Source organism: Rhinoraja longicauda, chromosome 6 (genome assembly GCF_053455715.1).
Source record: "Rhinoraja longicauda isolate Sanriku21f chromosome 6, sRhiLon1.1, whole genome shotgun sequence".
Taxonomy (NCBI): Eukaryota; Metazoa; Chordata; class Chondrichthyes; order Rajiformes; family Arhynchobatidae; genus Rhinoraja; species Rhinoraja longicauda.
Window position 1 is genome coordinate 10,012,159 of NC_135958.1, and position 27,490 is coordinate 10,039,648.

The 27,490-nt window shown below is 42.8% G+C and overlaps 2 protein-coding genes across 2 annotated transcripts in view; one reads left to right on the forward strand and one right to left on the reverse strand.

The window, feature by feature from the left end:
• Positions 1-1,762: 1,762 nt before the first annotated feature.
• orc6 (origin recognition complex, subunit 6) lies at positions 1,763-15,851 on the reverse strand. Its single transcript, XM_078400443.1, has 7 exons — positions 15,755-15,851; positions 11,162-11,291; positions 10,371-10,534; positions 8,832-8,921; positions 7,737-7,849; positions 7,568-7,639; positions 1,763-7,031 (listed from the first exon to the last, which is right to left on the reverse strand). The coding sequence occupies exons 1-7, from the start codon at positions 15,817-15,819 to the stop codon at positions 6,907-6,909; spliced, it is 759 nt and encodes a 252-aa protein (XP_078256569.1). The 5' UTR covers positions 15,820-15,851; the 3' UTR covers positions 1,763-6,906.
• Positions 15,852-16,121: 270 nt separating this feature from the next.
• Positions 16,122-27,490, forward strand: part of vps35 (VPS35 retromer complex component) — a 44,817-nt gene continuing 33,448 nt past the window's right edge. Inside the window, exons 1-2 of the mRNA XM_078400445.1 lie at positions 16,122-16,214; positions 26,508-26,606. Of these exons, the coding sequence (XP_078256571.1) occupies positions 16,212-16,214; positions 26,508-26,606 (102 nt within the window). The 5' untranslated portion in view covers positions 16,122-16,211. The remainder of the gene's footprint in view (positions 16,215-26,507; positions 26,607-27,490) is intronic.

Sequence of the window (27,490 nt, forward strand, 5' to 3'; positions counted from 1 at the left end):
GGAAAAGTATCCAAGTATCAGGAACCAACCATGCCTTTTTACCCCAATCAGAGATGCTCCCTGATCTGTTGAGTTACTCCAGAACTTTGTATTCTACACCAGATTCCAGCATCTGCAGTTTCTTGTGCCTCCGTTTTGCTGCTCTATTGCAAAATCTCAAAATATGTCTATCTGGAAGAATTTCTCCTTCCCTCTCAGGCTTTGTCTCACCCCCATCTCTTTGCTCCAAGCTTTCTCCCCCTACTACAATCAGTCTGAAGAACGGTGCTGACTCGAAGTGTCACCTAACTATGTCCACCACAGAAGCCGCTGAGTTGCTTCAGCATCTTGTGCTCTACTCAAAAGAGATAACCATCTCTGTATGATTTGGGTAACCTCTTTTAAGGGGTGCTTTTCGTTAAGGGGTGCTTTTATCTTAAAGAAAATGCTGTTTACAAATTAAATGTGATTATTACAATTATAATAAGGCTAACAGGATCAGAAAAGTACCACAAGTGGGTTTTTTTTTGGAACAAGGTCTTGATATAGTTGTCGTTCAGAACTCTCAGAGGTACACTAAACAGTAATGGATAGGTTTGCTGAGTTACTCCAACACTTTGTGTCCTTTACAGATAGGAACAATCCATGGATACGCCCAGGTCCCAACAGACAGCAGTGAGAATTATAACACTTGTGTATCTGTCCAATATCATATTTAGGTGAAGCAACCCGATAAAAGCTGGAGCAGCATGGTAGATTTGCTGCCTCATGGCTCCTGCAACCATGCTCAGTTCTGACCTCTGGTGGTAATAGCACGCAGTTACTCGTGTGTGGTTTTGTGGATTGGTATGAATCCTGAAACTCAAAAGATTTTAGATATTCTCCACATGAATGCATAGGCTGATAGATAAATTGGACCTGTAAATTTCCCCGAGTGTGCAGATGAGTGGAAGAATCCAAGAAGAGTTGAAGACAATGTCCGAAGAATAAAATGTATTTTTTGAAAGTTAGTGATATTAAACTCACGGATTCTAAAGCTTAGGAAAATATTTCATCCTTGCAAATGCACCTTGCAGGGCAAGCATAGCTGTTGCTTTGCAAACTGAACAAAATGACGGCATACTACGAAAAGTGACAACCTCCAACATGCCTGGGTGCACTATAATTTAAACCGCTATGAATGCAAACAACAATTAACATTGCAGTCATCTACACACTTCACTGTAGGTTTCAACAGGGGCAAATAACTTGGTTTATCCTCCACATGACTATGTATCAGAATACAGCCAAGGTCCTGAATCAAAATTTGGCAATGAAAAGGAAAAGATGATCACCCATTCCTTCTCTCCTCCTCTGCCTGTCCCGAGTTACTCCAGCATTTTGTGTCTAACTTTTTCTGAGACAGAGTCAACCATGCTTTAACACTTGGGTCCCGACCTGGAACGTTGCCTGCCCATTTCCGCCACAGATGCTGGCTGGTCTGCTGAGTTCCTCCAGCACATTGTGTTTTGTTTTAACGTAAACCTTTCTATAAAATTAGAACAGGGGAAGTTATATTTGCATGCATATTTAAGAAACAGAATTAAGAACGTACATTGGTGCTCTACTTTTGAGAATTAAAATGTGAACTGCATGAAATTTATGCTTTGTAACTGAATATGGAACATGGTTTGTTTTCAGCATCATAGCCTCCATGATACAGTAAATGGTCCATGTATGACCTTCCATGAAGGCAAACTTAAAAATCAGGACTACTTTTATTGGTAAACACATGCAGATTTATTATTGCAATGCTTAACTTTGAAATGTAATCCAACGTTCACAAATAAAACATCTCATTAAATTTAATTGTTCTCATATTGCAGATTATTTATCTCTTAAAAACAATTCCTGTTGAAAGTGGACCTAGGACATAACATTCCAGGCCATGGAAGCCACGATTTTGCCCTTGTAATAAGCTGAAGGCACTGGGATCATACTCTGGTCCTCAACTCACCTACTTTGGCAAGAATCTCTGTGTATCTACCTGATCTATTCCTATTCCTCTCATGTACCTCTATAAGATCACCCCTCATCCTCCTGCTCCCCAAGGAATAGAGTCCCAGCCTACTCAACCTCTCCCTATAACTCAGACCCTCTCGTCCTGGCAACATCCTCGTAAATCTTCTCTGTGCCCTTTCCAGCTTCACATCTTTCCTATGACATGGTGCCCAGAACTGAATACAATACTCTAAATGTGGCTACACCAACATCTTCACATGGTCACACAAGTGACCAGTCATATTTGACCTCTGACCCTAAACAAACATTGTCAGCGTAACATATAAAAATTTCACTTGATAAACTTTGACATATACAAGTCATATATATATATACCTGTACAAAACAATATACCTGTAATGCTTTCAGAATTAGGAGAGGTATTCCACAATTTTTCACATTTTTGGTCATACACGTGACTAAAAATGGCCCTTTATCCTCAAGTCAAGTCAAGTTTATTTGTCACATACACATACACGATGTGCAGTGAAATGAAAGTGGCAATGCCTGCGGATTGTGCACAAAAAAGAATTACAGTTACAGCATATAAATAAAGTTAATATAGAGAAGACAAAATTTAGTCCCTGGAGTTATAAAGGTTGACAGTCCTGATGGCCTGTGGGAAGAAACTCCGTCTCATCCTCTCCGTTTTCACAGCGTGACAGCGGAGGCACTTGCCTGACTGGAGCATCTGGAACAGTCTGTTGCTGGGGTGGCAGGGATCCCTCATAATCTTGCTTGCTCTCGATCTACACCTCCTGATGTATAGGTCCTGCAAGGGGGCGAGTGTAGTTCCCATGGTGCGTTCTGCCGAACGCACTACTCTCTGCAGGGCCATCCTGTCCTGGGCAGAGCTGTTCCCAAACCAGACTGTAATGTTGCCGGACAGGATGCTCTCTACAGCCCCAGAGTAGAAGCAATGAAGGATCCTCAGAGACACTCTGAATTTCCTCAGCTGTCTTAAGGTGGTAAAGGCGCTGCTTTGCCCTACCCACCAGTGCGGCAATGTGCGTTGCCCATGTCAGATCCTCTGTGATGTGGACTCCCAAGTATTTAAAACTGCTCACCCTGTACGTCCTTGGATGTTTAGCCCTTCTAAAGTCCACAATCAGCTCCTTAGTTTTTGTGACATTCAAGAGGAGGCTATTGTCCTGACACCAGAGTGTCAGATCAGCCACCTCCTCCCGGTAGGCCTTCTCATCGTTGTCGGAGATCCGGCCCACCACCACAGTGTCATCAGCAAACTTGATGGAGTTTGAGCTGAACCTGGCCCCACAGTCATGTGTACAGGGAGTACAGAGTGTAGGGGGCTAAGGACGCAACCCTGGGGGGATCCTATGTTCAGGGTGAGGGAGCTAGATGTGTGTTCCCCCATCCTGACCACTTGGGGCCTGGCGGTGAGAAAGTCCAGGACCCAGGCACACAGAGCGGTGCTAAGCCCCAGTTCCAGCAACTTCTCAACCAGTCTGCTGGGGATTATTGTGTTGAAAGCTGAACTAAAGTCAATGAACAGCATCCTCACATAGCCCCCCAGCTGTCCAGATGAGAGAGAGCGGTGTGCAGAACCTGGGAGACCGCATCATCCGTGGACCTGTTCGGACGGTATGTGAACTGTAGTGGGTCCATGTTGGGTCCTATCCCTCAGAATAATCTCTAGTACAGATGTTAAGCTCACTGGCCTATAGTTCCCAGGTACAATGCTAGTTAAAATAGTGCTTTTCACTTCAAGGTCTGTGAAATGAACCAAGTGACCTTCTCAAAACTCCATACACTATGATGTAATAAGTAGCTATAAGCCAAGAAAATACAAAATATTCTATCACATGCTGCTTTACAAATCCACCTGCAATGCTGAAAACAGGCCAAAACATTATTAGGTTCAATTATTAAAATGGATCGCTACAATATCCCCAAATAAATGGGACTCGACTTAAAATACGTTGACAACTGCATAAAATACACTTTCCTCAGAGAAGCTCCGCTCTGCATGTGTTAACAGTGATCAAACGTTCCTATACTTTGGCCTGCTGATCAACAAGGAGGATGCATGTAATAATAATAATAATAATGCATTACATTTATATAGCGCTTTTCAAACACTCAAAGACGCTTTACAGGGATTACTAGAACATAGAGAAGTAAATAAATAGATAAATAAGTAAACAAATAGAAAAAGGAGACAGAAGGTGAGGTGACGGTCAGTGGTTGAAGGCAGTGCTGAACAGGTGAGACTTCAGTGATGTTTTGAATGTGGTGAGTGAGGAGGAGTCAGGAAATGATGAATAGATCAGTTCTCTATTCTACTGAAAAAAGGCCAAGAGGTGATTAAGAATTCTTTAGTTACTCAAAACTTTTGATGGGACATTTCCACTTGTGGGGAAGAGCGTAACTTAACGTCATCAGTACAAGACAGTCACTAAGAAATCCAATGTCAAGCCTCTCAAGGTTGCGGACGACACAACCCTGATTGGACTGATCCAGGATGAGGAGGAATCTGCCGACAGACAGGAAGTGACACAGCTGGCGTCCTGATGCCATCGCAACAACCTGGAGGTCAATGCTCTGAAGATGGTGGAATTGATTGTAGACTTTAGGAGAGCTCCCCCTCCACTCCCCATCAACACCACTGTCACATCTGTGGAGTCATTTAAGTTCCTTGGAACCATCCTCTCCAGGGATCTTAAATAGGAGGCTAACACTCCATAGTCAAAAAGGCCCAACAGAGGATGTACTTCCTGCGGCAGCTGAGAAAACACAATCTGCCACAGGCAATGATGGTCCAGTTTTATACTGCCACAATAGCGTCTGTCCTCACCTTCATCACGGTCTGGTTTGGCTCAGCCACCAAGCATGACATCCAGAGGGCTGCATCGCATCATTCGATCAGCCGAGAAGGTTGTTGGCTGCAACCTTCCCCCCCATCGACAAACTGTACACTGCAAGGGCCAGGAAGAGAGCGGGTAAGATAATCTCTGACCCCTCCACCCTGGCCACAAACTCTTTGGTGCACTTCCCTCTGGAAGGCGACTCCGGACCGTCAAAGCAGCCACAGCCAGACATAAAAACAGCTTTTTTCCACGAGCAGCAGCTCTACTCAACAGCCAAAGGTCTGTAGCTGCCTTGTGCTCTGGTATTTTATTTCATTCTTCACATGTTTAAATTATGTTTTAGTTTTACTGGTCTACTGTATATCGTGTTGTTACTTGCGAGCAAAGCACCAAGGCAAATTCCTTGTATGTATATATACTTGGTTAATAAAATGTATTCAATTCAATAGATAATTTAGCAGCTTCTTTACTTGAAGAACAATGTAAAACTTGTTTCACAGTGTGTGGCTGAAGCGAATAGTACAGATGCATTTCAGGTAAGATTGGACAAGCATGGTAGAGGGGGCTATTGAAGGATACACTGTATGATTTAGGGTGATGAAAGACAGGAGGCTCAACTGCGACATGAATATCACCATGGACTTGATGTGTACAAAGGCCCGTTTCTGTGCTGCATATCTGATGCATTCGATGGTGGATATTCGTTATTGTAGCCAAAGCAGTTGAGATAGCACAATATATTGATAGCCCTGTACACTAGATGTACAGATGTTGAGGGGGCTATCATTTCAAGGAAGAGAGAGCTTATTCAGAACTATGAAACCCCTCAAGGCACTCACTTGGAGGGCAGAGGTTTCCAAGTTATACAATGGATAAGAGTTGATATAAACAGAGTAAAATCCAGTAAACCCCTGTCATGTAATCATTGAATTCTCATACCATCCTCCAAGCTATTAACACAGAGCAGCACAACATATGAACAGGCCCTTCAGCCCAAAGTGCCAGTGCTGAACACAATGCCAAGTTAAATTGATCTCTGCCTGCACATGTTGCATATCTGTCCGTTCCCTGCATATCTATGTCTATCCAAAAGCCTCTTAAATGCCACTATCGTATCTGTCACCACTACCACCTCTGGCGGTGCGCTCCAGGCACCCACCACCCTCTGCGTATAAATATCTCCGATGGGCCTGGAAGCCAAGTGGCACCAGATGGCGGTGCAGGAGAGAGGACATACACATAACTGTGGCAACAAGCCCAGTTCAGAAGATGGGTAAAAGCAGGAACCACAGAGGGGGAGGCAGTATGTGAGTTCCACTGAGTGTGCCGAGGGCAGCACACAAAGACAGGATACCTCCAGGTTCGGTCTTTTTGACCACACTGTTAGATGATCGCAACTAAGTCGACTAGTTTCTATGCAATCAGCTCACTCCTTGCAGTCTCACTCCCTGAGGTATATCGTAGGTTGTCAGGCATTTTAATGAGGGGTTCTCTCCACACTGGTGGAATACAAATGCAGATAGGGGAAGAACGTTTTCCTTTTCAAAGACACTCCATTTGGCCAGCTGAGCATTCCGATTCTTTTTCTCCAGAATTCCAGCATGTGAATCCCAAACATAGACATGATAAACCATTTTATTTCTCTGAAAATATCATTAAAGTTAAAACATAAACTATTTGAAATATCAATAAAACACAAGGAATAATCTTAAATCAGACAGGCTCTTAAAAAGTACACAAGGCGAATTAAAATTGTAAAAATAATTTACAAAAGGAGATCGATCTGAGGACTTCCATACACTGGTTCCTTTAGCAGTAAAACCATAATTGCAAAGTTTGCCAAGTCCCTTTAATCTACGTATCCTGACGATGATTGTAATTGAAGCGAGCCATCCTATCCACAGACTGGATTGCACACGTTATGTGAAGTCATAGTTTGAAAGTTTGATTTCTAAAATGTAGTCAACAGTCATAAAACAATTGGTCTCTTCCCTGATACCCAGTAGGTTATTCCATGATAAATTGCAGCATTGACTCGAGCATAACACAAGTTGAGAAACTAAGAATTCATCATCTTAGCCTTGGCTGCATTTTCTAGAATTCGCTTTTTCCAGTCTTCATAATCCTGTTTTTTTGTTACTTCGGATTCGGCTTTGTCCCGTTTGGGTTCTGTTGGTTCTTCGTCTGTTAATAATTAGAACAGCTTTATTCTTTTTTTTTGCAAAAATAATGGTTCATTCATTGCAAGTACTATTTTAACATTATCGTTTAATTTATTGAAAATGTCACGGTAGTTCAGTAACTTGACAGGTCAGCTTGAAGGAAATATATACTGGACAAAGAAACAATTGGATAGACACAAAAATAAATAATTGGTCTCTTCAAGCATGGCTCAAGATTCCATTTGAACCTGGCTAGATTAGTAAATCATTTGCTCATAGCAGTGCACACAGCTCAGTGATCCTATTCAGAAGCACGCACAATGTAGAACACAACAGCAATCCAGAAGATCACAGCACAGCAGAATTCAAGCTTTAACTATTTTTTAATGCAAACTTTAGTTAGTAATACAGTGCATTATCCATACAACTCTCAATGAACAGACAAACATATCTTCTAGGAAAAATGACTTTTCTTGAGAGGATTGGGGTGAGGAAGTCACTTTGGAGTTTTATTTCTCTGAAAATTTTTAATATAAATTTATGTTTATAATTTCTTACCTTCCTCCTTTTCAAATAATTCTAGGAATGTCCTCTGCCTTTTATTCTGTTTAGATTTTTCAGCAGAATCATCTTTGAAGAATAATTAGACAATTATTAATCAAACACTATTACCTTTGTTGTAATGATTGTATTAAATTAACCTTACAAAGTAGTGTTCAAAACTCACTGCAAACAACTTTCCCAAACGTTTCCATCTGAGAGCAGAGTCGATCAAAGATGGTCTTCTTCACACCGGATGAAGCAACAAGCTTGATCTTATCAATCTTTATTTTCAAACATCTAAAGAGCATCAGACCAATCCACAATATTAGTAAAAGTTAAAAACAAAACCCTGGAGGCTGGAAATTTGGAATAAGAGCAGAACATGCTGGATATACTCAGCAGAACAGGTAACATTTGCGGAAGAGTTAACACTTTATGTCAAAGACCCTGCATCAGAATTGGTCAAGTGCTTCTGTTGAACAGTGTTCAACCCGAAATGTTAATTTTGTTTATTATACCCAAACCTGCTGAGTTAATCCAGTATATTTTTAAATACAATCTACAATTTAGTTTGGTATCATTGACAAATTTACAAATACTGTTGTGAAATAACATTTTTGACAAGCCTTCAAAAATTGGATGGAATTAAAAACATTTTGCGTTTAATTGTGCTTTAGTTGCAATTAGTAACCCTAGCTTATTTGTAAAACCACAGGATGTTAATGTTTGAAAGACAACACACTGGGTGAAAATAGAGCAGAAATGATTGAGGGAAATAAAACGATGATTTATCGTGCTAATCCATCCAGCTGTGTGGCCACATATCTGCAAGCAGTGTCAGCAAGTCTATCAAAGTGAATGTCTAATGACATGTATGGATTATGATCGCACTCCACCCAGCCTAGAAACCAATTTCCCATCAAATCCATTGGATCCACACGATCTGAGTCCAGAGATGGCCTTTTGCCCCAGTTAACTGTAAATTCACCCACAGTCAATAAGCTCAATGCCCAGATCTATCCTTAGGGCAGCTTTAGCCAACTAAAGTTAAATAAATGCCCAGGCTATAGGATTCTGGCATGATAACATAACCATTTTGCTAACAAACACCTCTGCAGTAACTTCACATGATGTGCAAACTTGCATTTAAATAATTTGAGATTACATTTTGCTCCTTTGTTAGACTTCCATAAACAATCAACAATATAGACATATCAGACAGAAAGTGTAATATCTGTAAAACATATTGTGAAATTAGGGCCTCAACATTGATACTCACTTGCATGCAGTATATAGAGCTGCAGTAGTGAAAAGGGGTTTTGAGAAATCAAGATCATCTTGTTGAGCTTCTGACAGACTGTTTTCATATCTGAAGGAGCATAAACATAAGAAATATTAAAAAGAGAAGCAGAAACAGGCCATTGGCCTCCAAAGTCTGTTCCAACGTTCAATACCTGTTTCACTGTCTTGCACTAACCGTAACTTCATTAACCTTCCTTAACTTCATTCCCAGATTCTCTTAATATCTTAAAATTTAGCAATCCCTATTTTGAATGTAATCTGAAACAGCCTTCTTGGCAGATTCCAATTCTGTCTGAAACTTTTGTGAGAAAAATCTATCTTAAAACTTACAACTACGAGTCTGTAATGTGATGCTTTCATTGTGAACATCTACATTCTGGGAGATGTCTCAATAGACAATAGGTGCAGGAGGAGGCCATTCGGCCCTTCAAGCCAGCACCGCCATTCAATTTGATCATGGCTGATCATTCTCAATCAGTACCCCGTTCCTGCCTTCTCCCCCATACCCCCTGACTCCGCTGTCCTTAAGAGTATCTAGCTCTCTCTTGAATGCATTCAGAGAATTGGCCTCCACTGCCTTCTGAGGCAGAGAATTCCACAGATTCACAACTCTCTGACTGAAAAAGTTTTTCCTCATCTCAGTTCTAAATGGCCTACCCCTTATTCTTAAACTGTGGCCCCTTGTTCTGGACTCCCCCAACATTGGGAACATGTTTCCTGCCTCTAACGTGTCCAACCCCTTAATAATATTATACGTTTCGGTAAGATCCCCTCTCATCCTTCTAAATTCCAGTGTATACAAGCCTCAAATTCTACAAAGCAATATTTCCCACTTGCCGATGCGATGATAGAGAATGGTCATATATGAGTAGATTTCACTTAAATATAATTAATGCTGATTCTTTGAAAGAACTGAGTTCCCTTAATCGTCTTGCAATACAACACCAAAATTGTATAATAACAATTATTAATTTGTTATTAATAATTAACACAAATAACACAATAAATAACACAAAACCCCAAAGGTAGGCCTAATTTAGCTACCATGAAACCGCTGTTTTCCATTTGCAAGGAATGAAGGCAGTTTTTTCCATTCACGTAACAGCCTCCAGCTACAGAACTATTCATTGTAAACTTCAAAAGAACGGGATTCTCTTTTCATAAACCCGTTTCATTTCTTTTATCCTTTTCCAGGACAACGTCAAGCTCATGATAACCCACGCGTTGGGATCTTACAACGTAACAGGCCAGTCTCCTGCATTCAAACAATGAACTTTAAAAAAAATGTGGATGCATGCTAAACAGTCATGCACCTTTTACCCAAAAGAGAACGGCAAGTAGCTCAGCTTGGCTGTAAACAAACTTGGAGACCGACCAGACAGATGTTACATTATGACTTAAATATCTGTACCAGGGTAAATAAGACAAGTTTTAAATTATCAAAGACATTACTTAAGGAGGACAGGAGGTTTAGAACGTTGTGCAAAGGATATTTTTAACAAAGAATAAATTTTACCTCTGCAGTATTTTATTTGATGCATCCACTGCCTCAATACAGCCGAACTGCACTGCCAGATCCCGGATTCCTAGCTGAGTATGAAGACCAAGGATACTTTCCAAGGCTTTCAGGTGGCTCTGGTAAACTGTCTTGTTCAATCCAGATAGCTTAATGATAAAATTCTTGACAAAGAATAAAAAATTACAAATCATTTCCTTCTCAGTGACAAAAAACAAATAATCACTGCATTGTCATTCTTGACAAGATGAAATAAAATGAATTAAAACCGATTGGTTATGAATTCAATAGAATATTCACATTTTATAGTTCTGTCTGACATGCATTTAACCCATAGGACAACGCTACAGTCAATACAATAAAGTACCTGGAGACAAGAGGGGTCCCATCAAGAGACATTGTCTGTCCATTTCCTCCCCAGATGCTGCCAGAACCGTGGGCAGCGGATCCTCTAGCACTTTGTGTTTTACACAATAAATTACCTGTTGCTTTCTACCTTTCTTCCCAGTAGGATATTTCAAGTAAACATTAAAGATTCCATTGCACTCTTACAAGCAGATGAATTATTCTTCAACTATTGCTAAAAATTGGCAATCAGTTATTTTTGTTGTTGTTGGTGGTAGCTTTCTATACTCAAATTAGTCTCAGTTGTTCATACTACATCACAAGCTGCGCGTTAAAAAATCCAGAGCTGTACACTCATTTGGGAGAGTGAGATTATGAAAGGTGCCATGTAATTGATCTATCTTTATGCAGAATCCCTATTTGAGGTTTAAATGCATAAGGCTTACTTTATCAAGTGGATGTTTAAGTGAAGTTGCTGCAAGATCAAGGCACATTGCGGCGCCACTCGTTGCTGTCACGTGTGCAGAAAACCCTGTGCACTTCACCTCAGACAAGCGCAAGTACTCTTCTGCTTTCCTGAGGAATAAGACACACAAAAGATTATTTTCATATGACTAGTGCGTGCCTGTTTGGGCACTGCAAATACAACCAAAACCGACCTTTCAGTTGCGGCGGTAATATACACAGAATAATAACTTGCACACAACCTCCTTAATTTACTAAAACACCCAACTAGAGGAATCAAGTACGAGTCTCACTTCCTCTTCTTCACTCCGAATGAATGAATAAGTTTATTGGCCAAGTATGTACACATACAAGGAATGTGCCTTGGTGCTCCGCTCGCAAGTAAGAACACGAACATACAGTAAACAACTATGATTAAAGCATAAAACATTAAAACATTAAGAATACAACGTTACGGTTTAAACATGCGAGTGAAATAAACCACAGCAAAAAGAGACTACAGACTTTTGGTTATTGAGTAGAGCTACTACTCGCGGAAAAAAAGCTGTTTTTATGCCTGGCTGTGGCTGCTTTGACAGTTCGGAGTCGCCTTCCAGAGGGAAGTGCTTCACAGACTTTGTGGCCAGGGTGAGAGGGGTCAGAGATGATCTTGCCCACTCGCTTCCTGGCCCTTGCAGTGTAGAGTTCGTCAATGGGGGGGGGGGGGGGGGAGAAGGTTGCAGCCAACTATCTTCTCAGCTGATCGAACGATGTGCTGCAGCCTCCGGATGTCGTGCTTGGTGGCTGAGCCAAACCAGACCGTGATGGAGAAGGTGCGGACGGGCTCTACAATGGCAGTATACAATTGGACCATCATTGCCTGTGGCAGATTGTGTTTCCTCAGCTGCCGCAAGAAGTACATCCTCTGTTGGGCCTTTTTGACCGTGGAGTCAATGGTGCCCCCCCCCCCCCCCCTCATTTAAGGTCCTTGGAGATGATGGTTCCAAGGAACTTAAATGACTTCACAGATGTGACTGTGGTATTGTTGATGATGAGTGGGAGGAGGGGAGGGGGAGCTCTCCTAAAGTCTACAATCAGTTCCACTGTCTTCAGAGCATTGAGCTCCAGGTTGTTGCGATGGCACCAGGATGCCAGCTGTGTCACTTCCTGTCTGTAGGCAGATTCCTCCCCATCCTGGATCAGTCCAATCAGGGTTGTATCATCTGCAAACTTGAGAAGCTTGACAGAGGAGTCTGTGGAGGTGCAGTCATTGGTGTAGAGAGTAAAGGAGAGGGGAGAGTACGCAGCCTTGCGGTGCTCCTATGCTGATGTCTGAGGGTCCGAGATGTGCTTTCCCAGCCTCACATGCTGCTTCCTGTCTGTCAGGAAGTTGATGATCCACTGACAGAGGGGTTCAGGCACAGTCAACTGGGAGAGTTTGGAGTGTAGTAGACAGTTCCCATCAGGCAAGAGGTAACGACACCTCCAGATTCAGGGACAGTTTCTTCCCAGCTGTTCGGTTGAAGGCTGCTGGATTGGCAGTGAATGCGGACAAATGTTTGCTTGGTGTTTCAGAATTGGTGTTTATGGGCCACAAGGCAACCAGTAATGGCATCAATGCAGCTGAGACCAAGATTAAACCTGTGGAAGAAGTTTGAGAACCAAGATATGAACTATGCACAATTGGAAGGTGTGTGCTGAGAGGAAACAGGATAAAAGTACCAAAAAAACCGAGATCAGGGATATCTAGTTAGCTCACGAAGGACAGAGTTGTTGGACCAAAACAAAATCTTCATACAAAAGTATGGTGGCCAGGGATGGAAAAAGATATAGAACGACATGCGATGTCATGCCATTGATGTCAGATGGTAAGCAGACCCAATCCACCCGAGCCAATACGAAGCACATTGTTACCAACAGGTTCGTGGCCCACTTACATGGAGAATACTAGCTGTGATTGATTACCACAACAGATATTATGAGTATGTGATAATTAAGTCTATAACATCGGAAAAGACTATAGCAGTTTTGATGGAAATCTTCACAAGACATGGTCTACCAGTGTCATTATATCCAGACAATGGGCCTCAGTTCATTTTTCAGAAGTTTGTTGACTACATGAAGAACACAGGTGTGTACCATCACAAAGCTACACCAAAGTGGCCGCAAGCTATTGGAGAAGTGGAATGTCAGAACCAATCTCGAGAGAAGAGGATGAAAATTGCCCAAGCAGAAGGCAAAGATTGGAAGGAGATGCTCTTATCATAAGTAGCAGCATATGGAGTTACATCACACAGCACAACAGGGAAAAATCTGGCAGAATTGTTGTTTAAAAGGAAAATCCAGACCAAGATACCTTGGGTTAGTGACTTGGTAAACGATCAAGAAGTGAGAGATGATGATGCAGAAAAGGGGCATCAAAACTCTATGCAGACAAGAGACGAGTTGCCAAACCATCAGATGTGATGCCAGGAGATGAGGTGCTAGTAAGGAGAGAAAGTCCAAACAAAAATGGACACACCCTTCTTTCCATAACCATACACAGGAATGTCCAGACAAGGAAATAAGGTGACGGTCCAATTGCCAGGAGTCAAATATGATAGAAACACATAGTATGTGAAAAGGTATCACTGTTGTGATAGTCCAGGGACACTGCAAACTGAAGTTGAGACTGTGGGAGATCAGACTCAAGACTATTAAATTGAGGAGCCAAGAATGCACAAGTCTGTGCAACTAGCAGGAGACTATGCAAAACCAGAACCGAGATGAACTGGTGGAACAGGTCAGATCAGAATCCAGTACCAGTGCAAACAGAGGCAGTGGTCAGACCAAAACGTCAGAGACCACCCAAGAGATATGAAAACTATGAGATATATTGACATGTGAAAATTATGTGTTATCAATGTAACGAATGCCATATCCTAAATGGTTTTACAGGATGATGATGCGGATGATGGGCGGCACGGTAGCGCAGCGGTAGAGTTGCTGCTTTACAGCGAATGCAGCGCCGGAGACTCAGGTTCGATCCTGACTACGGGTGCTCCACTGTAAGGAGTTTGTACGTTCTCCCCGTGACCTGCGTGGGTTTACTCCGAGATCTTCGGTTTCCTCCCACACTCCAAAGACGTACAGGTATGTAGGTTAATTGGCTGGGTAAATGTAAAAAAAAAAATGTAAAAAAAAAAATGTAAAAAAAAAAAATTGTCCCTAGTGGGTGTAGGATAGTGTTAATGTACGGGGATCACTGGGCGGCACGGACTTGGAGGGCCGAAAAGGCCTGTTTCCGGCTGTATATATATGATATGATGATGATATGATATGATATCATTTTTGTTTGATAAGGGAGGGATGTCATGGTAACTGATGTTGTATTTAAATGTATCACATGTTACCATGCGTCAGAAAGCTCAGAGGACACATGTTGCCATGACGTAAAACAATGGCAGACGAATAAAACAAAGCATTCATGTTCAGCGTCCATGAAGCATGTTTATTACATTCGGATCATGGCGAGGATCTGACACTCCGCATCTGCTCCACTGCTATAGGTCACGTGCCGTCCACATGCTCGGCTTCTTGGAGCGGCATCCGTTCAGCCAAGCCCCAGGCAGCTGCAGGGCCTCCAGCGGTCCACTCCCCTATCGATGCACTGCACTCCCTTCCGCAGCCCGTCTGCTTACCGGCCCTCCAGTTGTGGTCCTGTGGGTTCTCGATCTATGGCAGGCAAGTCGGGCCTTCTGGGCAGGTTCCGGTTAACAGCACGAGTCCTCTGTCCGCAGTGGGCGAGTCCCCGGTCGGCAGCGGGCTGGGCCTGCCGGACGGTCCTCAGTCTACAGGCCGCGGCTCCTCGGGATACTCTCTCCGCATGTGCGGCTCTCCGGGATACATGGATGTCAGCGGTCCTGATCTCCCATCTACCTCATTGGAGACCCTCGGACTATGTTTAATCAGACTTTACTGGGCCTTAGCTTGTACTAAACGTTATTCCTTTATCATGTATCTGTACATTGTTAACGGTTCGATTGTAATCATGCCCACTGACTGGTTAGCATGCAACAAAAAAGCTTTTCACTGTACCTCAGTACACGTGACAATAAACCAAACTCAAATGGGTCAACAGGTTACAGTGACACCAGTGGGGCAACAAGTGGTGTATGGAACGAGCTACCAGAAGAGGTTGTTGAAACAGGGACCATCACAACGTTTAAACGACATTTAGACAGGTACGTGGATAGGACAGGTTTGGAGGGAAATGGGCCAAACGCAGGCGGGTGGGACGAGTGTCGATAAGCCATGTTGGTCAGTGTGGGCAGGTTCGGCCGAAGGGCCTGTTTCCACTCTATGTGTAGGAAGGCACTGCAGATGTTGGTTTAAACCGAAGATGGACACAAAATGCTGGAGTAACTCAGCGGGTCGGGCAGCATCTGTGGAGAGAGGGAAATGGGTGACGTTGCCTTCGGGGGTGTGTGGTGGGGGGTGGGGGGGGGGGGGGGGGGGGGGGGTGGGGGGGTGGGGGGGGGGGGGGTGGGGGGGGGGGGGTGGGGGGGGGGTGGGGGGGGGGGGGGGGGGGGGGGGGGGGGGTGTCCGGCACTCACCCCACAACCTTGTGGGCCTGCAGGCCGAGCCGCAGCGCCAGCCGCCCAACCACATCCCGCTCCATCTGCCCGCCGCCGCCCACACCACCTACTGCCCCTGCAACCGCCCACTGGCTGCGGCAATGGACGACCGCCTCCCGCCCAAACGCCGCCGGCCGCCCATTGGACGCGCCGGCCGTCCATCCGCCGAGGGGATCCGTCATTGGTCAGGCGGGGGCTCACCGGAAACTGTCAGTCCGACCAATCGAGGCCAGGTATCCTGCACCCGCCTCCTCCCTCCCGTGGCTGATTGGCGTTGTGGCGGTGACGCGTGGTGGATCGCGGCCTGTGAATGGTCAGTGCGCGTGTCAATCATGCGAGGGGCAGACAGGCGGTTGCTTCCGGCTTGGGCCTGAGGTGCTGAGTGTCAGGTGACTGGCGCCGCGCTCGCCCGCCCGCTCCCCTCAGCACCGCGACCATGGTGAGTGTGTATGTTGGCGCATTAACTCCGAGGCCTGTGGGGCGGGAAGGAGGGGCAGGTCCTCCCTCGGTAACGACGGGCCGTGATCCGGGCTGAGGGGTGAGCAACCACCGCCGCTGGCCCTCCGAGTTCTCGCCACTCAACCTTGTGGTGATTGGGCGTTGCTGGGCCTGGCCTCGGCCTGCACCTTCAGGGCTCACTGTTGACAGCAGCTGGGGGTAGTGAGTGAGTGAGTGGGTGTAGAAACGAGGAAGCCAAATGGCAGCTGATTAAATGCCCCAAACGACGGTGATAAAAGAGGAAGGGCTGGAGCTTTTGTTAAATTTATTGTATTTTCTGAACTAAGAGGACTCCTGGATTAATCTTTCATTATTTGGCCTCTAAAGGTAACCTGCTCCTTATCTGTCATCAATTGGACATTTAGTTCAGGCTTGACCTGCAAGTCGTTTTTTCTCCCCTCATCTTAAATGTCCCCTTCTTTGAGACACATCATTCTGTAATTTGGTACAGGCTCATACAGAAACTTCAGTCTGTCTCAAAGTGAGCATTAATTACATCTTGGTGCAATTGAATACCAAATATTGGCATTCGTCATAGGTGCAACTAAAGTAAACAAATGTCTGGGTCATCTTGAGTGTTTTGAAGTGTTATTATTTCACAAACAGAAGTATGTCACGTTTGAAGCTTTTGTTCTCCCTGTCTAGTAAATGATCTGAACCATGTCAAGTTGAATTATTGTGGGATAATCACTCACCAATGTGTGAGTAATTATCCACCGATAACACTTTTGCTATTGTGTGTAGAATGTAGATGAAACGCAGTGAAGAAAGCTAATGGCACTTTGGCCTTCATTGCGAGAGGATTTGAGTTTAGGAGCAAGGAGGTCCTACTGCAGTTGTACTGGGCCCTGGTGAGACTGTACCTGGAGTATTGTGTGCAATTTTGGTCTCCTAATTTGAGGAAGGACATTATTGCTATTGAGGGAGTCCAGCGTAGGTTCACCAGGTTAATTCCTGGGATGGCGGGACTGACATATGATAAAATAATGGGTCGACTGGACTTGTATTCACTGGAATTTAGGAGGAGGGGGAGAGGGGATCTTATAGAAACATATAAAATTCTTAAAGGATTGGACAGGCCAGATGCAGTAAAAATGTTCCTGATTTCGGGGAGTCCAGAACCAGGGGTCACAGTTTAAGAATAAGGGGTAGGCCATTTAGGACTGAGATGCGGAAAATCTTCTTCACCCAGAGAGTAGTGAATCTGTTGAATTTTCTGCCACTGAAGGCCAATTCACTGGATGTTTTCAATAGACAATAGGTGCAGGAGTAGGCCATTCGGCCTTTCGAGCCAGCACCGCCATTCAATGTGATCATGGCTGATCATTCACAATCAGTACCCCGTTCCTGCCTTTTCCCCATACCCACTGACTACGCTATCTTTAAGAGCTCTATCTAGCTCTCTCTTGAAAGCATCCAGAGAATTGGCCTCCACTGCCTTCTGAGGCAGAGAATTTCACAGATTTACAACTCTGACTGAAAAAGGTTTTCCTCATCTCTGTTCTAAATGACCTACCCCTTATTCTTAAACTGTGGCCCCTGGTTCTGGACTTCCCCAACATTGGGAACATGTTTCCTGCCTCTAATGTGTCCAAACCCTTAATAATCTTATATGTTTCAATAAGATCCCCTCTCATCCTTCTAAATTCCAGCATATACAAGCCTAGTCGCTCCAGTCTTTCAACATACGACAGTCCCGCCATTCCGGGAATTAACCTAGTGAACCTACGCTGCACGCCCTCAAAGAATATCCTTCCTCAAAGTTGGAGACCAAAACTGCTCACAGTACTCCAGATGCAGTCTCACTAGGGCTCTGTACAACTGCAGAAGGACCTCTTTGCTCCTATACTCAACTCCTCTTGTCATAAAGGCCAACATGCCATTAGCTTTCTTCACTGCCTGCTGTACCTGCATGCTAACTTAAAGTGACTGATGAACAAGGACACCCAGATCTCTGTACTTCTCCATTTCCTAACGACACCGTTCAATAATAATCTGCCTTCCTGTTCTTTCCACCAAAGTGGATAACCTCACATTTATCCACATTAAACTGCATCTGCCATGCATCTGCCCACTCACACAACCTGTCCAAGTCACCCTGCATCATCATAGCATCCTCCTCACAGTTCACACTGCCACCCAGCTTTGTGTCATCTGCAAATTTGCTAATAGACAAAAGAGAGTTAGATTTAGCTCTAAGGTCTGAAGGAATCAAGGGTATTGGGAAAAAGCAGGAACGGGGTACTGATTTTGGATGATCAGCCATGATCGTATTGAATGGCGATGCTGGCTCGAAGGGCTAAATGGCCTACTCCTGCACCTATGTTTCTATGTTTCTAAACCAATTCCTTGTATGTACATGTTGGCTTGGAATATTCAATTTGACTCTTCACTATATAGAATTTGCAATGTATCCATTCTCAAATAATGAATGGAATCCTTATAATTATCTTTTCATAGACATAAGTGAAATAACATTGAATTAGACCCAATTTGAGATGAAAGTTTGAAGAATATTTGATGTATTAAACATTCCTATATGTAGGGCAATTTTATAATTGTTCCTATATTTTTCCTTTCCCAGATGACATATATTGAATTAGGACTTGCAAACATTTGTAGTTTGGAGATGTTGAAAACACAGTTGTTTCCAAGGTTTTCAGATGACAACGCTAGTGTTTCTCGAAAAACAGAGTGTTGTCGTAATTCGGTGGATCAGGCAACATCTCTGGAGAATATGGATAGTGACGTTTTGGGTTGGACCTTTCTTCAGACTGAAGAGGGTTTCTGATCTGAAACATCACCAATCTATGTTCTCTAGAGATGCTGCCTGACCCGCTGAGTTAAAGCACGTTGTGTCCTTTTGTGTAAACCAGTAACTGCAGTTTACTTGTTTCTACTTTTCTATGGGATTTTCATGCTTTTGAATGTACTACGTACGTTGTGTGGGAACCAGTTATTTCTCTACTTTTAAGCAGATGGTTTGAAACAAGTGATTTCTGGTTCTCTTTTTTTCTTTGCTGCACTCTCGTACTTCTGGAGACCTGCAATTGCATCAAATACACGCTTGCAGATGTTACACCCATTCCAAATGCAAATGTCAAGAGTTTGAATGGTAAATCTGCATGCAGGAAGGAATCTTAGAAGTATTCCCAATTCCCAGTTAGCTAATGTCTAACTTTTTTTTGCTTCAAAGTAGCATCTTTTTCAACAAAATGTATAGCAGATTGGTTTGTAATACGACCAGCCCCCAGCACTGTCCACTCAATGTGTGTGAGGTTTATTATGCATATGTTTATTATCCATGTCATCATTTTTGTGACATTTAAGATCATTAAGATATACAAAGGTTGGAACACCCAACCTGCCGCCATATATTTTTAGCTTCTTGCTGACTCTTATGGAACTCGTCTAGCTTTAGTCATTCTAGCTTGAAAGTATAAGAAAATAACTGCAGATGCTGGTACAAATCGAAGGTATTTATTCACAAAATGCTGGAGTAACTCAGCAGGTCAGGCAGCATCTCAGGAGAGAAGCTATGGGCGATGTTTCGGGTCGAGACCCTTCTTCAGACTGATGTCAGGGACAAAGGAAGGATATAGGTAGAGACAGGAAGATAGAGGGAGATCTGGGAAGGGGAAGAGAGGGATAGAGGAACTATCTAAAGTTGGAGAAGTCGATGTTCATACCACTGGGCTGCAAGCTGCCCAGGTGAAATATGAGGTGCTGTTCCTCCAATTTCCAGTGGGCCTCACTATGGCACTGGAGGAGGCCCATGACTGAAAGGTCAGACTGGGAATGGTAGGAGGAGTTGAAGTGCTCGGCAACTGGGAGATCAGATTGGCCAACGCGGACCGAGCGCAGGTGTTGAGCAAAGCGATCGCTGAGCCTATGTTTGGTTTCGCCGATGTAAATAAGTTGACATCTGGAGGAGCGGATGCAATAGATGAGGTTGGAGGAGGTGCAGGTGAACCTCTGTCTCACCTAGAAAGACTGTTTGGGTCCTTGGATGGAGTTGAGGTGGGAGGTAAAGGGACAGGTGTTGCATCTCGTGCGGTTGCAGGGGAAAGTGCCCGGGGATGGGGTGGTTTGGGTAGGAAGGGACGAGTGGACCAGGGAGTTACGGAGGGAACGGTCTCTGCGGAACGCAGAAAGGGGAGGGGATGGGAAGATAGGGCCAGTGGTTGGGTCCCGTTGTAGGTGACGGAAATGTTGGCGGATGATTTGTTGGATACGCTGGCTGGTGGGGTGGAAGGTGAGAACGAGGGGGATTCTGTCCTTGTTACGAGTGGGGGGGAGGGGGAAAGTACATACTTTTAGACAAGGGCAAAATAATATGTATTCTTTGCAGGTTCCTTTCCCATGAACCTAAGAATTAACATCAGTAATGCTGAGTGCTGCTTGTTCCTAGTCAATAAATACAAGTTTGGCAGTAGGCAGTTATTTGTTTTATGTTGAATTATAGATGTCTGTGAATAGAGCTGGTATGTAAACTGTTCATACAGGCATATTCTGCTGGATTTATTTACTTCAGATGTCCTTTCAATCATGAATCCTCAATTATTTAGAAAGTGCTGTATGCTTTTATGCAATTTTGTTGTACTTGATGTAAAATTGTAGATTTTGCAAATGTTCTAAATAAGCAAAATTATACTGATTTCAGCAATGATGGTTCAACATGATGGTTCAACATCAATCAAATGATGATTTTTACTTAATTGGATTAATAAAAATGTGACACTACAAAATGATAGCAAATGGTTTTAAAACCTAATATTTTGAACTCTAAATATACGCAAACTTTTGAAAAAAAGAGAAATAGGATATTATTGAGCGATACAAGCACCTAGAGGTGCTGGTTTATACAAAAAAACACAGTTAGAGTAACTTGGCAGGTCAGGCAGCATCTCTGAAGAACTTTGACATAGGTTAGTTACCTTTCAGGTTGGGAGTCTGCTTCAGACTGAAGAGCCCTGATCCAAAATGTCACCTATTCATATAAACTGGATGGAAGGCACAATCAAGCCAACAATGGACTAGGTTCACCACTCTGCAGGATTCGATTGTCAAGAGCAGTTGTCATACCTGACTGAAATGCATCCCATCATCATACTTACTGTACTGCATCTGTTCGACAGAATCCTCTTGGACATGCTGAGTCTTCTCAGACACCTAGGGTGGTAACCATGAAGGGGCCAGGTTAGATTGTTGGTGATACGAGTGCCTACGAATTTGAACCTGTTGACCACCTCTGCAACAGCACTGTTGATGAGGACAGGGTTGTGTTCACCCCCTCACTTCCTCACAAGCAACTCTTTTTATCTTGCTGACATTAAGAGCTTGGTTATTGTTTTGACCCCATGAGACACTAAGCTCTTGTGATCTCTTTCCCGCACTTCATTGCATCATTGTTGTAGATCCAGTCACCAAGTGGTATCATCGGCAAACTTAAAGGCCTGGATAGAGTGGATGTGGAGAGGATGTTTCCACTAGTGGGTGATTCTAGGACCAGCGAATAAAAGGACGTTCCTTTACGAAAGGAGATGGGGAGGGATTTCTACATTCAGAGAGTAATGAATCTGTAGAATTCATTGCCACAGAAGGCTGTGGTGGCCAGATCAATGGATATTTTTCAGGCCGAGATAGATAGATTCTTGTTTAATATGGATGTCAGCCATGATTGAGTGGTCAGTAGACTTGATGGGCCGAAAGGCCTAATTCTGCTCCTATCGCTTATGAACATGATGTTGTCATCGTAATTCAGGGTGTGTCTGCTTTGGGGTGAAATGGAATAACTAAGCTTGTAGAATGGTTTTGGGTATTGATCTGAGCCTTTTCAGTTGTCAGCAAGAGAAAATGGTAACTCATCCAAAACTGGATGTTTGACAAGTTAAATGGTGCAGGTAATGGAAATGTAGAATGGGATATAATTTACTGAAGTTTGCAGAAGCAAAATACTGCAAATACCAGAAATATCAAATGAGAATAGAAAGTGGTGGAAATACTCATTACCACCATTTGCTCTCTAGCTCCATCATTCTCAGTCATATGTCTGTGTACTTGCTTTTGTATTGAAGCCCAATGTAAACTTGAGAAGCCTCGCTTCATCTGTGTTTTTGCAGCTTTTTCCCCTCAAATTTCAGCTGACTTCCTTTCTCAGTTTTCATCAGAACTAGTCACCTCTGCTAATAGGTCACCTATCCATGTTACTGGTTTATCCTGCTGCATATTTCCAGCAGTTTGTTTTATTTTAGATTCCCTGCACTGGATTTCTTTGGCTTCTTGCTATTCCATGATGTCATTTGATGGGTGTGCTGTTGCTGAGGTGTCAAGGCTAGTCATAATCTCTTGTTTGAACTGGTAATTATGCGGTGATGATGTTTGTCATTTATCAACCATTATCTGGATGTCAAACCATGATACATGAGAGCATGGATTGCTTAATTATATGTGGAGCTGTGCTTGGAACTCAACACTTCAGAATCTTTACTGAACGGATGCTTTTTATACTTTCTGGTGCAAAGGTCAGTGAAGCGGCTGAGAGATGAGGCGCTGCCAAAATAACTCTTGCAATTAAGCTGTGGGCTAAGACTGAGGAAATGCCTTTTCCTTTCTGCAGGTGTGAAGCCAACCAGATATGTTTTCCTTTGATAGACACAAAATGCTGGAGTAACTCCGTGGGACAGGCAGCATCTCTGGAGAGAAGGAATGGATGACGTTTTGGGTCAGGACCCTTCTTCAGGCTAGTCAGGGGAAATGGAAATGAGAAATATGGACAGTGAGAGATATAGAACAAATTTATGAAAGATATGCAAAAAGTAACAATGAGAAAAGAAAGAGGCCATTGTCAGCTGTTTGCTATGTTTGAACGAGAACCTGGTGTGACGGGTGGGGGAAGCATGGAGAGGGGGAATGCAAGGGTTACTTGAAGTTAGAGAAATCAATATCATACCACTGGGCTGTAAGCTGCCCAAGCGAAATATAAGATGCTGTTCCTCCAATTTGTGTTTAGCATCACTCTGACAATGGAGGGGGCCTAGGACAGAAAGGTCAGTATGGGAAGGGGGATTAAAGTGTTTGGCAACTGGGAGATCAGGTAGGTCCAGGTGAACTGAGCGAAGGTGTTCAGAAATACGATCGCCCAGTCTATGTTTGGTCTCACCAGTGGTATGAATATTGATTTCTCTATACATGGCCTGTTTCCTTTATTATCGTTACTTTTTTTGCATATCTTTCATTCATTTATTCTATATCACTACATTACTATCTATTTCTCTCATTTTCCATTCCCCTGACTAGTCTGAAGCAGGGTCTTGACCCGAAATGTCACCCATTCCTTCGCTCCAGAGATGCTGCCTGTCCGGCTGAGTTACTCTTTTTGTGTCTATCTTCGGTTTAAACCAGCATCTGCAGTTCCTGCCTACATGTTATGTTTTCCCTTGAATTGCATTGGTGTCAAGGAACCCTGGAAACCTGACTGTCAAATGGGGTCTTGATTTCAAGGGTAGAATTCTTTCCTCCATTTTTGAATCCTTCATTCTGAATGAAATCTGGTCTCTTATGATCTTGGCAAAATCTATTCATCAGATCATTTGGCCCATTAAATCCATGCCAGCTTTAAATGAAGCATCCCATCAGTCCAGTTCCTTTGTCTTATTCCCCTATAGCTGTGCAGCTACTTGATCGCTTCCACTTTTTGGCTTTGTTTGAGCAATTTACAGTAGCCATGTAACTTGCAATAGTTCCAAGTATATTTAGTCATTTCTTAAAATCACAACTGAATTAATTATTTTGGCAAGTTGTTTTGTAGTAATGAGAACTTGGAAGGAGGATGAGATGTTTCATTCACTCAATACTTTTGCTTAAATGTTGTGCGAACTCTTAGTCTGTATTTTGTGCTTGTCTACAGAGTTCCACTAATTAACTTGTGTCAATTTTTCATCCTTAAATTTACAATTAGCTGAGGCAGGGCTGCAGTTTAAAAAAAAAATGTAATCCATTCATTGCAGATTATTTAGTGCTGTCTGAAGCATTCTTTACATTGTTAAACTGCATTTTGTAATCTTTACTTTCGGACTCCTTGTGTTAGGATTCATAAAAGGCTATTGACCAGAGATGACAATTGCTGTTTCTCTCGACAAGTGTTACCTGACCTGAGTTTTGACAATTTCATATATTTTGGGTCTTTTATTCATATTGTTTTACAAAAAGCCTGGTGGTAGCTTGAAGAAAGTGTCTACTCATTGAGCAATTTTTTTTTCTGGTTTGATGGTAGAGTGCTTTATTATGAATGGAAACCTTGTTTTTGTAAGTCCCCAGCGCTTCATATGGAACAGAAATGGGCCTTTTGGCCACCCAAGTTTGTACCTACCATTGAATAGCCACTTAGACTGTTCCTATTTTATTCTTCGCAGTCTCCGTTGGCCTCCCCCAGTTTCTGCCACTCACCTACTTAGTACAGTCAGGCACCTTACATTGCCTAATTCACTTAATAACCATCGCATCTTTGGAATGGCCAGTGATTTAACTGCTAGATCTGCTTTTCTGCGATTTCTAACTGCTAGATCTGTTCTGACACTAATTCAATTAGCACATCAATAAAACTACATGTTATGATGGAGGGAATTCGGTGTGAAGATTGCTTCCAATTGATAGATGCCCCCAAGCTACTGCAGTCATTGATGCTGATGCATCCCAACTGGAATATCTGTGCCTACTTTGTTTCATGTGGTAAAGATCTGTATGTTTGGGAGGAACAGGTTAGTTGTCAACAGTCTTGTATTCTTACACAAAATGCTGGAGTAACTCAGCAGGTCAGGCAGCATCTCAGGAGAGAAGGAATGGGTGATGTTTCGGGTCGAGACCCTTCAGTCTGAAGAAGGGTCTCGACCCGAAACGTCACCCATTCCTTCTCTCCTGAGATGCTGCCTGACCTGCTGAGTTACTCCAGCATTTTGTGAAGAAATACCTTCGATTTGTACCAGCATCTGCAGTTATCTTCTTACCCGTCTTGTATTCCTAGATAATGCTGTGAAGTGGGGTTTTTGAGGATGGGAAAGAAACCTATACAACATCCTCAATTCCCCAGAGGAAATGCTCTCTTAGCCTGTACAACATCAAACTTCCTCAAATTGTTTCAATAAAATCACCTTTCATACTTTAAAACTCATGCAAGCAAAAGACTGGGTTAATCTTTCCCCCTCAGGCATTTACTTTATGCCTTGATCACATTGTCTTGAATGTAAATACTTATTTTAAGTTAACCAAACCCTTGTGCAGATCATGTGCCTGGTGTGATATCAGGTCTATACAGTTGTGGTAATACTTCCATTACGTTTGTACTCTTTCCCTACAACAACTGGCAATATCACACTTGTTTTATCTCTCATGCTTAAACTATGTTTGACCAAATCTCAGAATTTCAAAATAATGTTCTGCTCTTCATTCTTGCCACCAAAATGGATGATCTCTCACTTTATCACTCCACCTGTCGTAGCTTTTTTCGAATTGGTTAAAATGAGAACTTCATTTATATACTTTAATGTTTTTAATTTTGTGTTTTGGTAATTTTTCAAAAGCTTGAAAATGAAATGCATAATTAAATGCTTCCGAATGAAAGGGTTTTTTGAAAACAACGAAAACCTTAAGCTACACAAAGTCACAAGAACTAATGCTGAAAATCTAAAATAAAAGTAAAATATGCAGCAAGTTGGGCATCCTCAGATGGTTTTGGGTTAAGGACTTTGCAGCAGAATCTTAATGTCAAAGTTAGGGCTGGTACTTGATTATGGTAAGTTTCCAGTAACTGGGACTAGATCTGTTATTCCATGTGATCTCATTTATCTGCTGAGTCGCTACATTCATCCAAAACCTTGACCCTGGATTCCTGGTATTTGTCTGCAAAGTCAGCCCCACACATCTGAAGTAGATTGGTTTGGGTTAATAGAATGTGAGCATTGAGTTTGGAAAATGGGTTGTAATCAGGAAAATCTGAGAATTTTTACAGGAGGGGATAAGTGTGTAAAGGTAACATAACTGGTGAAAGTGTTAATTTGTCGTAATTTTTTTATGCAAAGTTGTTTTAAACCATCAACATTTTTGTGTGTCTTTGTGAAGCAGAACTTGTTGATTGTATTTTTTTAATAGCAATACAGTACAGATTGACTGTATGGCTCATCAATTCATGTCGGGGTTTACTCTCCATGTCAGTAATGTTCATTCTATTATCTGGCAGCCTACAACTCAGCAGTCTCCTCAGGATGAGCAGGAAAAGTTGCTTGATGAAGCTGTTCAGACTGTTAAGGTCCAGTCTTTCCAAATGAAACGATGCTTGGTAAGTTACGGATTTTCTGGCACATTATCGAATACAGTTGCAGGAAAGAAGTAAAATGTCAAGAATCAAAAATGTTTAATTGCCACATGTGACAGGACTGAAAGAGTGACATTTTTACTTGATGTAGCTTTACAGGCACTTTAAACACAACATAACAAATAAATGAGCACTTTTACTAAGTAAACAAGTCTCTAATGATGTAGATCAAAGTACATAGTCAAACGTTGTACATAGTCCATGGTAATTCAAAGCTGAAGTTCAAGACCCTGAATGTTGCAGGGAAGAAGGAGCTCTTGAACCAGTCGCCAACAATTCACAGGCTTCCCGATGGTACCAGCAAGATGTGTGTGGCCAGGGTGGTGTGGGTCTTTGACATTAGGTGCTTTCTTGAGGCAACACTTCCTCTTTGGTGAGGAGGCCAATACCTGAGATGGTCAGGGCATTGTACACTACTTTCTGTAACTTCCTTCCTTGGGCGTTCAAGTTACTGAACCAGGCCATGATGCAACCAGTCAGTGTGCCCTCATTATATGGATTTACGAATGGCTCTGGTTTTATCCATTGAGATGGACTACAAATCATGTTTTTGCTGAGTTAGCAGTTTGGGTTGGATGGACAATAATGACCATTGGGAATTGCCTGTATTATCCAAAGTTGAATTTGGAGATGGGGGTGGAGAGGTGCAATATTCTGAATAAACAATGGCTAATCATTCAAGGATTTACCAGACGTGCCAAACCAAATCATTCAGTTCAACAATGAACCATTTTGCTTAAATCAAAGAGAGCATAGTTTCGAACGAATGTGACTAACTGGGGGAAAGGTTGATATATTATTGATATAAGATATAATAGTGGAGCATTTTACATATAAATAGAGCACAG